At 39.4% G+C, this 15,785-nt stretch overlaps 1 protein-coding gene across 2 annotated transcripts in view; it reads right to left on the reverse strand.

Annotated features, from left to right (window-relative positions):
- The window catches only part of LZTR1 (leucine zipper like transcription regulator 1), a 38,640-nt gene that overhangs the window by 19,894 nt on the left and 2,961 nt on the right, over nt 1-15,785 (reverse strand). Inside the window, exons 6-10 of one of the 2 annotated variants that reach the window (XM_049832009.1) lie at nt 15,176-15,259; nt 13,622-13,679; nt 12,892-13,031; nt 11,706-11,907; nt 1,547-1,699 (exon numbers count right to left, since the gene is read on the reverse strand). In XM_049832009.1, coding sequence (XP_049687966.1) covers nt 1,547-1,699; nt 11,706-11,907; nt 12,892-13,031; nt 13,622-13,679; nt 15,176-15,259 — 637 coding nt within the window. The remainder of the gene's footprint in view (nt 1-1,546; nt 1,700-11,705; nt 11,908-12,891; nt 13,032-13,621; nt 13,680-15,175; nt 15,260-15,785) is intronic. The other variant, XM_049832010.1, reaches the window with a different exon arrangement.

Raw genomic sequence — 15,785 nt, forward strand, 5'->3', positions numbered from 1 at the left:
CATGTAAGCTATCTCACCATGTCCAACAGGGTCACAGCTCTGCAACTGTGCATGACCTTCTAATTCCCCCTGTCTCCTAAGCCACATGTGTTTGTGTAGAGGTAGCTGAGATGGGCTGTTTTCATGAGGGGAGAGCAAGAGCTTTGCCAGTTCTGTGGTCCACCAGACGCTTCCTCCCACACCTTCACTTCTCTTCAGATGATGGCAACCCTTCCCTGATGTACCTTAGTGTAAATATTCCAGATAACAGGGCAAGAACTGCACTCAAGATTATAGTGCTAAACAGAGCCATTACACCATAGAGCCAGGCTTGTTAGGTATGCTTAACGATAGAGGCATACCAGTATACCTACTGGTCAAGTCCTCCTGATATAGTAACAACTCCTGCCTTAAACAAGCACTGTGCAAACATAACTTGAGTCTGGCAGGTGAGATAATCTGTGCAAAACTATAGTTTTGATTTGCAATAAGTGTGATTTCAGTAAGGGTTTCCGCTGGTGCAACTCCAGATAGTCATGTGCAAATCCAAAGGGCTATCATTCTTCTCACTCCCAGTGCATAGGAGAATGCTAAAAATCACAGACTAAGATGCACTGTCAGCCTGAATGTATTTGTCACCTCTAGATCCTATACTTACCTCTCAATCAGCATGATCTCCTTACTTTATTAGTAAAGCCTGACAAAAAGAATTTTAGATTCAATCCTGACACTTCTGATGATCCAGGCTGGCACCCCTCTCTCAGATACAATGCCCTGTTTCATCTGTTGAACCTTTTCTCTTTAAGGTTAATGAGATTTGTAATCCGAGGCTCTTTTCAAGCTTTCAAAAGCAGATCTCATCAGTCACCTTTGCTTCGCTTTCAGTATACCTTTCCACACTGCCGGCACGGTTTGAGCCGTCATTTTCAAAATTCAAGTATTCCAGAAGTAATTTTTTTTCCCCCATTTCTTGTGCTCAAACTCACTCCGTATCCTGTCTAGACAGTGCAAATTGAGTTTGTCCTGTGATGCTCATCAGGAGCATCTGATTTGACTTACAAAGCTGTGCATTAGTGTTGCTTCTCCCTATGCTAGAGCGCCTAGTAATCAATCATTCAAATAGTTGAGATTACAGCCCTGAGCATCATCTCTGGGACTGATTCCACATATTTTAAAATAAACTGAGTTAAACCTGTGCAAACCCCTACGTAAACTCATTGATTTAAATTTTGACCTCACCAGGAATACATTCAGCTTCACTTGAAGTCCTTAATAAATTAAGTTTTATCAATGTAAAAGTAAAATTAAATCAAATTAATAGTTTCCACTCAGGGGTCAACACTAGTTTTCTATATGCAATTTTGAACTTGCACGTGCAGAGTCAAGGCTTAAATGGTTTTTAGATTACAGTTTAAGCTGAAATAGCTCAAGATAAATTTCAAGGAGAGAAAAAAAAGGAGTGGAGGAGAAAAAGCATATACAAGGCTGGAATTTATTTCTCTCTCCTGGAATAAATTTAATTTGCATTTTTTAAGTCCTTTTCACTTCCAAGTGTTTCTTTATTTACCTCTGAGTCTGCTGTAGGTGGTTGTTTAACTGTTGTTATGCCGAAATCTAAACCAAATACATCCCGAGATTTTTTTAAACCATGTTCTTCCAAGGGCAAGGAGGGACCTTCTTCTGGGGCAGATACTCGTTCAGCCACTTCTGGATAGGACACCTGGTTACAAGATTTAAAAACAATAGTGTGTAGAAGTATAGATGGGAGGCATGAAAGACTGGACACGGAGCAGGAGCCCCTGTGCAGCTGAAGCTCCAAAAGATCATGCCATGTATCCAGAACAGAAGCAGTCCAGAGAAAGCACCATGGTCTCTTTTGGAGCCTGTCACTGTGTGAACAATTTAACAAATTAGCTGTGTAGGTGGGGTTTTTTTGCAATGACAGAGGTACACAGCAATTAAAATCTTATGCACTAATTGCTTTTTGTCTGCCCTCTTCCCCCCATGGTTCTTCATGAGAAGCTGAGGGTTTTATTTACTGCAGGTAGGAAGAATGCAGATCATGAACAAAGATGGCAAAGAGGCAATATCCGTCAGCTATTCCCACAGTCTGAGACAGACTTCCCACAACGCTGGCTTGATGAAAAAAATGGGCAGATGGATCACCACAAAGTGACAACCTGTACTTTATGTCAAAGCTGACTAGCACATTCAGAAGATGACAAAGTAAAACCTTTTCTACGGCTGATGGTTACATCACAGTGTGACAACAGGCAACACACGCAGAGCTAATGCAGCCACCGCTGCTCTGCTGGAGAGCCATGCAGTCCTCAAGGGGCAAGCTTGAGCTGGCCCTATTCATGGTCCAGATGCAACTCTTCTGCACCTCTCTCAAGAGATCTGGGTCAGTTACAAAAATGTAACTTTCTCATTGTGAGATGCATCTCTTGGCTCTGACGAATGTATTAGCTATACTATTATTGCAGGTTGTGACTACTTGTGTTGTTTTCAGTGCTTACCTTCTATCTCTTATTCATTTCTCAAAGCATTTCTAACACATTTTCAGTGCTTTTTCAGATTGAAATTTCAACACTATGTGCAATACTAGGAAATAGCTAAAATGAAATCCACTGCAGTTGTTTCAAGGCTCCTCTTTCTCATTCTCTCAGCTTCTCAGAAGCCTTCTTATATTTACAGAATAAATTTATAATTGTGTCAATTTTAACTTGCCTCACATTTATATAGGAATGAGCGGGTACTAAGGAAGCTGACTGTTGCACTGAACTCCAAAGCCAGCAAAGATGTGCTCAGATCTCTTTCACAATCTAGGAACGTTGATGAGCCTCTCTATCCTTCAATACCACTAAAAACACTAAGCCAAAATGAAAGAAAAAGACCTAAAGCCACCACCAAGCAAACCTGGTGAACCAACATAAACTAAAAGGTAAAAAAATTATCTATTTTTTCTCTGAAACTGGAAGAAAACCATAAGCCACAACAGGTCCAAATGAGATGTTGCTACTGTAGTTGTTTATACTCAAGAGATGCTTCTACACTATCATACCAGGCAACAGCATAAAAGTCTCAAACGGATGGGCAGACAGAGCTTTGGATATTTGTTAAGTTCAAGGAGGTTTAAGGATTTAAAATGTTTTTACATGCTGTGTACAGAAAATCTATATGCTTTTCAGACAAAATTGGAAGACACTCATTTTAGAGTGAACTTCAAGAGATACAGCTCTGCAAATAAACAAAGAGAAGGTGGCAAATGCTGAAGGGCTTTATTATGCCTTTCCTTAGAGAGTTACTCCTTTCAGATTATGGCAATGGACTCATCTACCCTAGCTTATGGCTGTAGGTGCCTGAGGGTAAACAAAGTGCTGTTTATAATCCATGAAGTACCTACTACTTTTAAAAACCTGGCATGATATGAACCTAGGAATATAGCTTGGGCAAAGGCTTCTTTCACCTGTAAGGAGGAGCATCCAGCTAACCACAGGCCTGTCAACCGCACCTCCGTCCCAAGAAGGTTATGGAGCAAATCCTCCTGGAAGCTACTTCCACCATGTCGTGGTTTAACTAAGCACCACACAGCTGCTTGCTCACTCTTCCTCCCTCCCGGGGGGATGGAGAGAAGAATCGGGGAAAAAAAAAGTAAAACTTGTGGGTTGAGATAAGAAGAGTTTAACAACTAAAATAAAATTAAATATAATAATAACCACAATAATAGTAACAAAAAGGAATATAACAAAAAGAAATTAGACCCAAGTGATGCACAATGCAATTGCTCATGGCCTGCTGACCGATGCCCGAGCAGTGATCTGCACCTGCCAGCCAACTCCCCCCAGTTTATATACTGAGCGTGACTTTCTATGGTGTGGAATATCCCTTTGGCTCATTCAGGTCAGCTGTCATGGCCATGCTCCCTCCTAGCTTCTTGTTCACCTGCTTTCTGGCAAAGCATGGGAAACTGAAAAATCCTTAACTTAGGGTAAGTGTTACTTAGCAACAACTAAAACATCAGTGTGTTATCAACATTATTCTCCAACTAAATCCAAAACACAGCACTGTACCAGCTACTAGGAAGAAAATTATCCCAGCCGAAACCAGGACACGCCACATGAAGGAAGTGACTGGGAACAGTCAGCAACAATTTACCAAGGGTAAATTTTTCCTTACTAGAACTGATCAGCTCCTACAAAACGCTGAATGGCTTCACAGGTTAGAGGCATTCTCAACAAGTCTGTGTTTGATACCAAATTGTCTGGAGCGGCTGAAATGCTGGAGGATGCTATTCAAAAGGACTTATCTAGGCTGGGAAAAATGGGCTGATGGGCACCTCATGAAGTTCTGCCAACTCCTGACCCTGGGACAGAGTAATTCCTTGCAATGATACAGGCTGGTGACTGGCTGTCTAGAGAACAGCTCTGTACAAAGGAACCCCTGGGAGTCCTGGTAGACAACAAGCTGAACAGGATTCAGCAGTGTTCTCCTGCAGTAAGGCCAACAGCATCCTCAGCCGTATCAGAAAGTGTGTAGCCAGCACGTTGAAGGAAGGGATTTTTCCTCCTCAATTCAGTATTTGTAAGAGCACATCTGAAGTACTCTGCCCAGTTTTGGGCTTCCCAGTACAAGAAAGGCATTGACCTACATAAGTCCAGTGGAGGGTTACCAAGATGGTCACGGGCTGAAGCACATAATGCACGAGAGAAGAAAAGGCAAAAGAGATACCTTACTGTCTGCAACTACCTACAGGAGGAGCACAGATGAGACAAAGCCACTCTTCTGAGCATGGGAAATTCTTTTTCAATGAGAGGAAGATGTCTTTTATCATGATAGTGCACAAACACTGGAATAGAAGCCAGGAGAGGCTGTTGGATCTCTATCCTTAGAGATAACACAGAAATGGACTGGACAAGGACCTAAGCAACCTGCCCTAACCAGACCTGCTTTGAGCATGAGGTTAGACTCGAAACCTCTAGAAGTCCCTTCCAAGCTACCTGCTTTTGTGATTCTAAGACTTCCTCCTGTTCTTTAGCATACTCCAGGTCTGGAAGCCCAGCTTAGCTCTTGTTACGATGGAAATTTAATATACATCTAAGATGGAAATTTAGCTTTTTCTTTTCCCCTCTTATTTTCCTGATTGTAACATACAAGAAAACAGGGAATTAAAAATCTGTCACAGATACTTGGAAAGGACCTCATCAAAGGCTATTTCCATTCCTCTGCCCCAACCAGGGTCAACAATAATTATTTCATTTCTGGGAGAGGTTCATCTAGCCTGTTCCTAAAGACTTCTGGTGGCAGAGACTTCTCAAAACTCCTCATGCAATCTTCAACACCACACTGCTGTTAGCAAGTAAAAAATATTTTGTCTGCAATGTATTTACTGAGATCATCATAACTACGTTGCCAACATAAATTTATCTATTACAGCTTAACAATGGTGTAAAGCAGTGGATCACCTCAGTAAGTACCACTTCCTCATATGAAGCAGTTAATACAGAAGAAGGATTGTCACGGATTGTGGCGGAGGATAGAAAGTTGAAGACCATTATGATGGAACCTACAACACAGGATAAATCACTAGATACAAAAGCAAAGTCATAAATAACAAAAGCTTACTGTGATACCAGCTCTTCTAGAGATTTCACAGTTCTGGTTATGGTAAGTAATAGGGGATGGGACAGCGAACATCATTTGATATTCTGCTCTGCACTGAAGATGAGATTTTTCCATTTGACAATCACTGGAGAATACAGCATGGAAACAGGGAGGTTAATTCTTTAACAATGACATTCAAACAAGTGCCGTTATAACTGCAAAGGTCAGAATATGAGACAATCTGTAACTTATTTACAGCTGTAATAATAGTAAACACTCTTTCCTTTAAAATCATTTTAATGTATCAGTTGCAAATCTGAAAAGTAGTGTTAATCAGAGAGGATTAGGCACAGTTTAAAAAGCCAGTATTGCCAAATCCAATGAATATGTCTCAAAATATCATATACTGAAATCTAACAAGAGACAACAAAAATCAAGTGACCAACCATTTGCTTTTTTTTGGCACTGTGGTGTGTATTCAAAAATCAAATTACCACAATAGTGCTTTTGGGATCTTAATCTGACTTCCTGCATAAAACAACCTACAAGACTTCGTTGAAGTAGTATTGAAATGGAGCCTTTCTTTTAGGAAAACTTTCTTGTTAGAAAGTATAAAATCCTGGTTTAGACATAGTGAAGAATCTACCGAAAAGCTCTGATAAAATGTTCCAATGAATCATTGACCTCATTCTTTACAATTTGTAAATTTTTATTTCCTTTTCTTTTTTAGTCTGAATATTTCTAGTTTCAACTTTAAGCCACTGGATTTTGCTTCATTTTTTACCAATAGATTAAAATGCCTCTACTCCCCAAGTAAGCCAGTGAAGAGTTACATTCCTAAACCTTCCCTAAAAGAGACTACACTTCACAGCTGGTCACTGTGTTTCCCAATCTTCAATCATGTTCAGATTTCCTCTCTGAATAACCTCCTTGATCTGTGAACACAAGATGGTGAGATGTTATACTGGAAGATCTGACTAATAAACATGGGGATAATGTATTTATGTTACTAAATGATACTACCCTATGTTGGTTTCTGGAGCCAAGAACATCATCAGCACTTCCAGCCATTTTACATTACAGGGAGCTTGTCTCAGCTACCCACAATGACTAAGGTTTTTAAGTCATTGTTTCCAGGGATAATGTAAGGGAAACTATTAAGCATTGACCACACACCCTGTTCTTAGATGTATTGCTTTACATACATACTGAAATACATATTGTTTGTGCCCACCTTAAGAAGAAATCCAAATCACTCTGAGCGGACAGCTATTTTAATCATTAATTGGCAACAATCTGGACAATTAATAAATATTAGGGGAAAGCTGTGATTTCTGTTTTCTTTCAAGGTTGTTGACAGAAGTTTATAGCAATGCAATGACAAGAACCAGTCCCTAAAGGACCTAAGCAGAGTAACTACTCCTCATTCAAAACCATATTTCATAACCTTCAGTTATCCAACTTTATACCCATTTAATGTGAGTCATATTAATACTGTATTGTTCTAACTTCTTACTGGTGAGTGAGCTACAGAAATACATTCCTTCTGCCTATCATCTACATAAGCCTGCATTTTGTCTTCTGTGGGACAATTCTGTAAAAGCATGTAATAAGCATCCCTCAGAAGGGATATGAATGTAGGCTTGACAAACAGAAATGGAGCTGTGCAACAATCTTAACCACAGCTACTCTGATAACCAGGTTTTTATAAATGCTAACATTTTCAAGATGTCTCCAGCTTACTGAGCACAAACATGAAAAGGTCACTGGTACGAAGATCATAAATTTTTAAGAAATATTTTCTAAAAAGGATACAAGTCTGAACACTACCTATGATTTATAAACATAAAAAGTATCAGTCTTCTCTTTGGACTGTGAAATGCTAAATTTTATCTCTCCTAGCAGAACATGATACCCTGACAACTACACTCACCACATCTGAAGGCAGATCTTGTTGGGGCCTCATTGCAGGAATTCAGGGTTTTGTTCACATAATAACATGTTTCTTTTGCCTGAAGATACCTCAGTGGGTGTAACTGATCTCTGCACAGGGAGACTGTGGCAGACTCATCCACAGTAGGATGAGTAAGTCCTTTTAATCTTTCTTAGCTGCCCACAAACCACGTCAATGTAATCCATCTGAAAAACTCCAGAAATGTGCCTCAAAGTAAGCCAGAGAAGGTTACCAACACATTAACCTCCCTTTTTGCTTATTAAAAGAAAAATCAAGAGCTTTGAAAGTCATAAATTTTTATTGCTCTTGCCTTTCATAGGCCTAATTGTGAGACTGAAATGTTTCACAAGCCAAGTTTTAGAGGTTTCTCTTATAACTTCAGGAACGACAGATTGCTTGCTAGTACCTGCAGTCACTGGGGAGATGATGGTAATTCACCTGGTAACAGGGGAACAATCCACAGACAGTTTAACTATCCTATGCACTGACCTTCTTTAAGCATTGCAAGGAAGGAGAATTTTCGTCCTCTTCCTATGACACTTTGTCCTCTATGAGGCAGTGGCTGTTTCTAAACACCACTTTTGATTCTGCGGGACTGTGTCCACAAATGGACACGCGCCCCTCCCAGACCTTGAGCTCCTCTGTCACTCCCAGCAAAATACTCCTCTGCTGTAGCACAAACCAAGACTGCCGCATGCATGTGTGTGTGTGTGTCTGTCTGCTGAAAAGCAACTGTGCAAGATGGGGCATCTTTCCTCTTATTGCCTGCTGATTTTTTATGCTGTTCCAACCTTCTTCAGAAACCCAAGGGTGCTTTGAGTTCAATAGGAAAATCCGAGGCCAATAAAAAAATCTATTTAAATTCTTTTTAAAATCCTCTGATAGCCCTGTGTAAAGGAAATCCAGCACCTCAGGAAGCTTTGGCAGTGTTATGCAGGCAGGCAGGGACTCAGACATGATATACCTCTGGCTGCCTTAGAAAAGTAGAACCCCAGCTGTGAAGATCATCTAACAGTAAAGATAGGAAGAATAGCTCGGTGTGCTCTGTAAAATATATATGTACATATATTATAGCATCAAGACAAAGGTATGAGGAGCTATGGATTGCAAATGTGCAGTTCAGAAAGCATGTCTTGGTATTTATTTTGGAGACATCCTAAAAGCATAAAAATAGGAGTTCCTGGTTTATTTTTGAAGTTCCAACCTGTTCCACTTTAATTTCCCCTCTTCTACTTATTAAGCTGTTTTCCCATCCTCCATGTCACAGCGAGGCACTGTCAACAATCTCAAGAGACCTGGGCAGAGAACTAGAACAGGTCCATTGCCAGACTCGTTTCCAGTTTTTGTTTCTACCTATTTACCCAAAATGCAGAAAATGCAAGACTGTCTCAGTGCACCTACAGCGCATGATACTTGATTACTGCCCGTCCTCCAGAACTGTTTCTACAACCTTCCCAGAACTCACCCTGCACCACTGTTACTAATGCTCAAATTGTGCTACCTTCTCTGGGTAAAAACCTCAAGATTCTTCAGTCTCATGTGACTTGTCACCTTCCACGTTGCCCATAACAGGGTAGCAGGGGCAAATACCATTTCCACCTGAGAGCCTGTTTCTAGTACTGGCACGCATAGGTCTGAAAAGTCCAAATCACTACCTGAATCACTTTCAAAAGCTTTTCAAGGCTCGCTTAGTCTTAGTTCAGAGAATGAGAAAGACTGGAATGGCAGCAGTCACTCTCCTTCAGCATAAGTATAAGAAATCTCTTTGGCAAAGCATGGTAAAAATCACTACTGAATTAAGCTAAATCAGCACCAAGCCTTCTTATTTTGGACTCTAGAGGCTTTACCCACTCAATGCTAAATGTCCAAAATAAGAAAGAATTAAGGAAATTCATCACATGATGATAAGTATGAAAGTTAATCTAGCTATAGTGCTGTTAAGTGAAGTTGTAATGCAGCATTTCTAAGATCATATAACATAATACAGAAAAAAAAAAGAACAACATATGCTATACAATCCATCCATTAGAAAAAGAAAAAAAAACCCAACTCTATCAAAAGCCAAGATAGATTATTCTGCTGCATGGTAACAGAGGTCACCATCACTTCACACACAAGAAGAATCCTTCAAGTGCTGGGACAGCAGTGCACTCATCATCTTCTACTTTGTTTCAACTTAATGTGGATAATTTTGTTCACAGATATGGATAAGAAAGGAAATTTCAAGTTCAGAGTGTCCTGAGAATAGTGTTAGAGATTCATTGCCACTGTTAAAAGTCTTTGTCAAAAGCTTATAGAAACTTCAAGAAAACAATTCTGAGAAATGATCTAGTTATCACTCCAGAACGCACAAAATCATTTAAAACTTACTTAAAATTCCAACTGTCTCTCAGATCTTGCAGTTACCCAGTCTTTTAAGAAAATTTACTATCACGTTTCAACAGTGCTTTAATCTCACTTCCCACTTCTACAAAATTAGTCTCTAGATGCTGTAACTGTGAAAGAAACTTCAAAATACAGTAAGTGCAACTTAAGAGACAGACACCTGCCTGGGATTATAGACAGCCCAAGAGAACAGCTCTGAAATATGAAAAGAAGTTAGCAGGGGATAAGTCAGGTAACAATGCTGTTTTACAGCACTGTCAGGAGCGGTTTTGCTCTTGAAAGCAATAAGCGATCGTATCATGAAGAACCAATGACAGAGAAAGCCTTAAGTCAAATGATAGGGTTAGTAGGAACAGAACGGGATCTACAGCCCTGAAGGCAACTGTATGCTTAAAATGTTGGGAGATGCAGTTTTATTAATGTCATGTGAAAATAAATTAGCTTGGTAAAGCCCAAATAGGTTACCATGAAATATTTTTGTCAAATAATTTTTCAAAATGTGGCCCACATGCATTGCTGCTTTAAAAGCAGTGCGTAAATGGTGTTTTCCTATTCACCAAATGCTAAGTCATATGTCTTTGCAAACAAACTAAAATGTAGTGCAAGAGTCAAGGATGGGAGCAGCTCTGTCATACCAATTCTGGCAAAATTAGTAAATCTGCATTTGATCCTAATTCACGTAATATTAATCTCTTTAAGGTATAACCTTAATCTCTGCAGTTCTCTATACAGCACACAAACATCAAGTATTTCTTCCCCACAGATCAGCTAACACACTCTAAATCTACTATTAAATCAGCTGAAGTATTTTAACATGGCTTAAGGTAAAATCTATTAAAATGAACAAATACAGCCAACGTATCCATTCTAAATCCAGGAAACAGACGTATTAGTACAGGCTTCAAGAAACCTACTTTTTTGTGCATTCTGGGAATGAAATGATCAGAGGCCACTGAAACCACATTCACTGAAATGTGTATGGAAACCATTCAAACCCCCAGCACTCCAACTTGAAATACCAGGTTATCCCAGAGATGGTATCTATGAGTGCGCTATGAAGAAAATCAAAATTTTATCACACAATCACTGCATCGTAATGAGCACCCCAAAAGAAAGATATTAACATGTTCATCATCTTTTTTATTTTCATATTTTCTCATTTCAGGTGTTTACTTGGCCCTCAGTGGTCTACTGCCTTTTTATGTTCATGTAAAGAACCTATGTTTTTTAATTTATTTATCTTATTAACACAAATACGTTCAAAATAGCCATTTCTCCCTATGATCTCTATTATTATTCTACAGTCATACCTTTATAAGCAAATGCTTTACACTTGACCTAAAAGGGAAGTGCTATTCTGTATAATTACAGAATTTCTAAGATTTTACGCACACAGGCATTATTACAGTGAAACAATCAAAACCTTGTCTAATTTTGAATTCTGCCTCAAGAGCATCACACAGCCAAGCTCACAACCACTGGTCCACACAGTGAATTAATTACTAGTCCTTGTCAGATAAGGACTGACTCATAACTTGAATTACAAGTGTTTTACAGTATTTCTTTAAACAGTACTAAGCAAAGTTTTAAACGTGTCAACACTGACTAATTTTTAAAGACTGTTGCCCACAACATTTCAGCTGCTTAACGATTGGTGGGAAGGAGCTATCACTATTTATCTAAAAGTTAATGTGCTTGTCAAAAACATGTACAAAGTCTGACAGCAAAAATGGGTCCAAAAAAGACAGAACGTAAAAGGAAAAACACAAGCTGAACATTTTACCTCACTGTCTGGGCTGGGCTGGATAACTTCCCAGGTCTGAGAGTCCACGTCGTAGCAGTGAAGCTCATTGGGAAGCGTGTTATCTGCAGCACCACCAAACACGTAGAGATGCCGGTCGAATGCAACCATTGTGTGGCCATATCTTCGCTGTGGAGGAGGAGGGGAGCCTCGAAGTAAGTGCTCGGTAGGAATTCGTGTCCAACTGAGACATTAAACATGAAACAGTGTGGTTTTTTACAATTATTTTCTGCAAAGTAAGTTTCCTAACTCTCAGGTTCTAAGAATAAAGAAGAGGAGCTTTGTTACAGTAGTTATTCAACCTGCATGAGCTCAGATGATGATTAATCCTGCAGATTTCTCAGAGACCTATGTCAGCTCTGTGTTGCTGAACTTCTAACTGAAAATGTGATAAAGGCAACATGGTTCCATAACCCAGATGTACTTATGTAAACCCCAGCAGCTCAAAGACCACAACTCAGGAAGGAATTGGTGATCTACTAATACATATCTTAACAGCTAACCTTTCTAAGTAAAGGGCACCATTCTGATACCATATCCCATTTTGATAAGGCATCGCTTATTCACTATGGTAGCATGATTTCAGCCACAGTCTGGAGGCCATTAGGCGTTGTTTCAGTTGTGGTTCCACTTCAGCCAGTAACCAGACCAACCAGGTTGTCAGAACAAACCAGTGCATCTGTATTCTCACTTTTTCACTTTTTTATCCCATCAGAGCAGCCAAATTTTCAGAGCAATGGTCGACACTCTGAGTCAAGTCACACCAAACTGAATACTCAAGATTTAAAAAAAAATACCATGCATTTTCAATTTCCCAATAATTTCGCTATGAACTGGTATTTCACAGGACCTCTGGCTGGTTTTAATCAGATATTCACATAACAACTTTTAGGAAGGTAGTATTTGGCATCCCACTCAGAATACACTAAGATTCATGGTTATTGTTTAAAGTCAATCTACTAAACTTCGTTCATCTTGCTGAAAAAGACCTATCTGATGCACATGGCAAACAACAAAGTCTTATTAAACCAGTCCATATTTTATCTTATCTACCCTTCCTCATCATGAGATGCAGTATTCCTCCTCAGTACCCTTAAGCATGTGCATTTCTCAACTCAAGTTGTCAAGGATTATGTGGATTTTGTGCGATTTAACTGGCTACACTTACATCTTTTCCTTGAATTCAAACTGAAAGAGATTATTGGTAATTTTTGCTCCACTCTGGCCAGAGAAAACAAACATCTTGTCTTTGCAAACAGCCACGGGAAAATTACAGCATGAAGGAGGAATTTCACCACTTTGTTCAATCTGAAATATAACAAAGTTCAAATTTAAAAACATATTATTGTAGTGCACTACGCATGTTGAGTATGCTGCAGGACCATGCAATACATCAGCAGACAGACAGACCACATGGCAGTCATGTGTGCAGACAATCAAGTCCCTATAAATCTGGCTATGGGTAATCAACTAATGCTGTGCTTACACGTCTGCACAGACTAATTTTACTGTGGATAAAAAGGGTGGGAGGTCACGTTTCTAAAGCCCCTGATACTGTGAGGATCAGGACTCTTATCTTGATAGCCAGTCAGCAAAGCTCCCTGTCTATGGCAGTAGTTAAAGTGGGAAATGCAGTCCGTTTTTATAGGGGGCACAGCAGAGCCACCATGGGCAGTCTAGGTCCAGCTCACAGATTCATAAGCAAAAATCACACTTGAATATACACTTGGTTTTCCAAATACACAAACAAAATCAAATTTGAACTGTTTCTTTTCATCTGTGTGACAAATACATTCTGAAGGGAGAGCAGTGCAGTCCAGTGTAGGAAATTTTAAATAATTGTGTATGAAAACCAAAAAAGAAAATTCTATGTGTTAGTTGAAATTAAAGCTTCTTACCTCTTCCCAGCATGTTAGCTCTCTATCCTGTAGGCCAATTGTCCACATGTCATTTAACCTACATTATAACACAAAAAACGCTTGATTTGAAACAGTTCATTTTTGGTAATTTTTAGCTTATGGAGTTGAAAGGACAGAGATGCTATTCTGTCAGCATTCCTTCTCCTGCACAGGAAGAATCTTCTACTTCCACTAGCAGAAAAAAACCCTATTAGAATATTTTTGTCCTATACCTAAATTTTATACCACGACCTCAGCTTGCTTTAGCATCTTTCTGGTTACAAGTATACTACAGTTAACAGTTACACACATCAACTCTGCTTGGAGCTTAAGGATTTGAGGCTACTTAATCTCCAAGATTTTTACTGAAATACCCCTTGTTACCCTGCCTTCTTCTACCCGTCCCTGCTAACCCCTGAGACTGGCCACAGTAATTATTTATGTGGCTGAATCCTACCTTAAATACGTAAAGGAGGACGAAGTGGGTAACCTGACACATCAGTGACTACTACATATCTGACTATGCTTTTCCCAGTACAAGTTACTCACAGTAACTACAGATGCTTCCTTTGTTCAAATCTGCCTGGAGGTTCATGTTCCACAAAAAGACATTTTTTAATGTGATTAGGCATATTTAACATAAATTAGACAGCTCCTCTCATCTAATCACTCCTTCTAGCTACCCAAGGTCCTTGAGGAACTCCTAAGCTGGAACTGAGCAGTGCCAGAGAGTCATGCATCTTTCTCCAATTCTTCCTCCAGAAAAAAAATAAAAATCCCATCTGTTTTTCCAATTAACAGCAGTTCTCCTGCAGACTTTGAGGAGCTGGTAACTTTTCTGCAGATTCTCCTCAGAAGAGAAGGCAACCCAGGACATTGAGACAGCTCCTAGTTTGTGACAATCTCTATACGCTCTCACAATGCAAATATTCTGCATCAACATAAAATTCACAAGTTCATCAGGACAGAAGAAAATTACTCGTGCAGAATTGATTCTTCCCTGATAGACTAACAGCAAAAGCAAAGAGCTGCCATCTTGGACAAAGCACCAGACTCCCCCTAACTTCTCAGTACCACACATTTCCAGCCTTTTCCCATCCAAAATCTCATCTCCCTTCAACCTAAATAATATCACGTGTTTTCAGGGAAAAAGCTGACATGTTGCTCTTAGTTCTGTCATACGACTTCACAGAAAATCCAGGTTTTGCTCTATAAGTCTTCAGCAACATGAGAAGGCCTGTAGAGGATATTTTTTGAGAAATGCTCATTTGCCAAATTTCAAAAATTGTTTAGCATCTTTACAGCCGAGAAGGCTGCCAAATTATATATCCAAAGCCATTCTGAATCACCAGATTTTTAGGTTTTAAACACATACTTACTTGAACATGAACTGGTGAATTGCAAAAATGTAATGCTCAACAACAGGCTGGGTTTTGCAAAGCTCCAGTTATGTGTTTAAATCACTTAGTATATGAAAACGTCTCTAAAGAGGTGAAAAGTGAGGGAGTGGGATTTTACAGAAGCACCCAAGGAGAGAGTGATCCCACTACGTACCGTGCATTGCCATCATATCCTGCAAAGATCCACAGCTTGTCACTATACACTGTTGCACCATGAGCTGACCTAGCAACTGGCAATCTACAATTGAGAAAATTAAGAAAAAAAAATATTCTTAAATCACCGGCAGAGGTGCTGTAAGAAGGATCTGTGTGACAGCTAAAATGCACATGTAAGAAGAATGAAGTCCCCTACACAAAATGGCTTCAAGCCACGAAATTGCTTCTGTCATACATCCTCAAAACACAAAGCAAGCCTCTGAAGGGTACATTTTAGAATTTTACACTCTGCTTCCTTCATTAGAGAAAAATTACCTTAATGCATACAGAAAAAGAAAAGAAAAAAAAAATCCCAACTAATTCCTTGCCAGGCCTCAAATACTCTTAAATTATTTTATGGATAGTAGCTAAATAGCGGGACAATTAATAGCACTATCATTATGGTAAAGTAGCAATCCACTTGTGCTATAAAAATCCCGTGCATGTTTTCACACACTGAGAAGGTGGAACACTTAAACAAGAGCCAGGACAGAGCTCACAATGCTTATTTAGGATTGTTTAGTGAGGTGTTCCTGAGATGCACTGCCCACAATAAAAGATCAAACCTA

The sequence above is a fragment of the Accipiter gentilis genome, chromosome 29, assembly GCF_929443795.1.
Source record: "Accipiter gentilis chromosome 29, bAccGen1.1, whole genome shotgun sequence".
NCBI classification, from domain to species: domain Eukaryota; kingdom Metazoa; phylum Chordata; class Aves; order Accipitriformes; family Accipitridae; genus Astur; species Astur gentilis.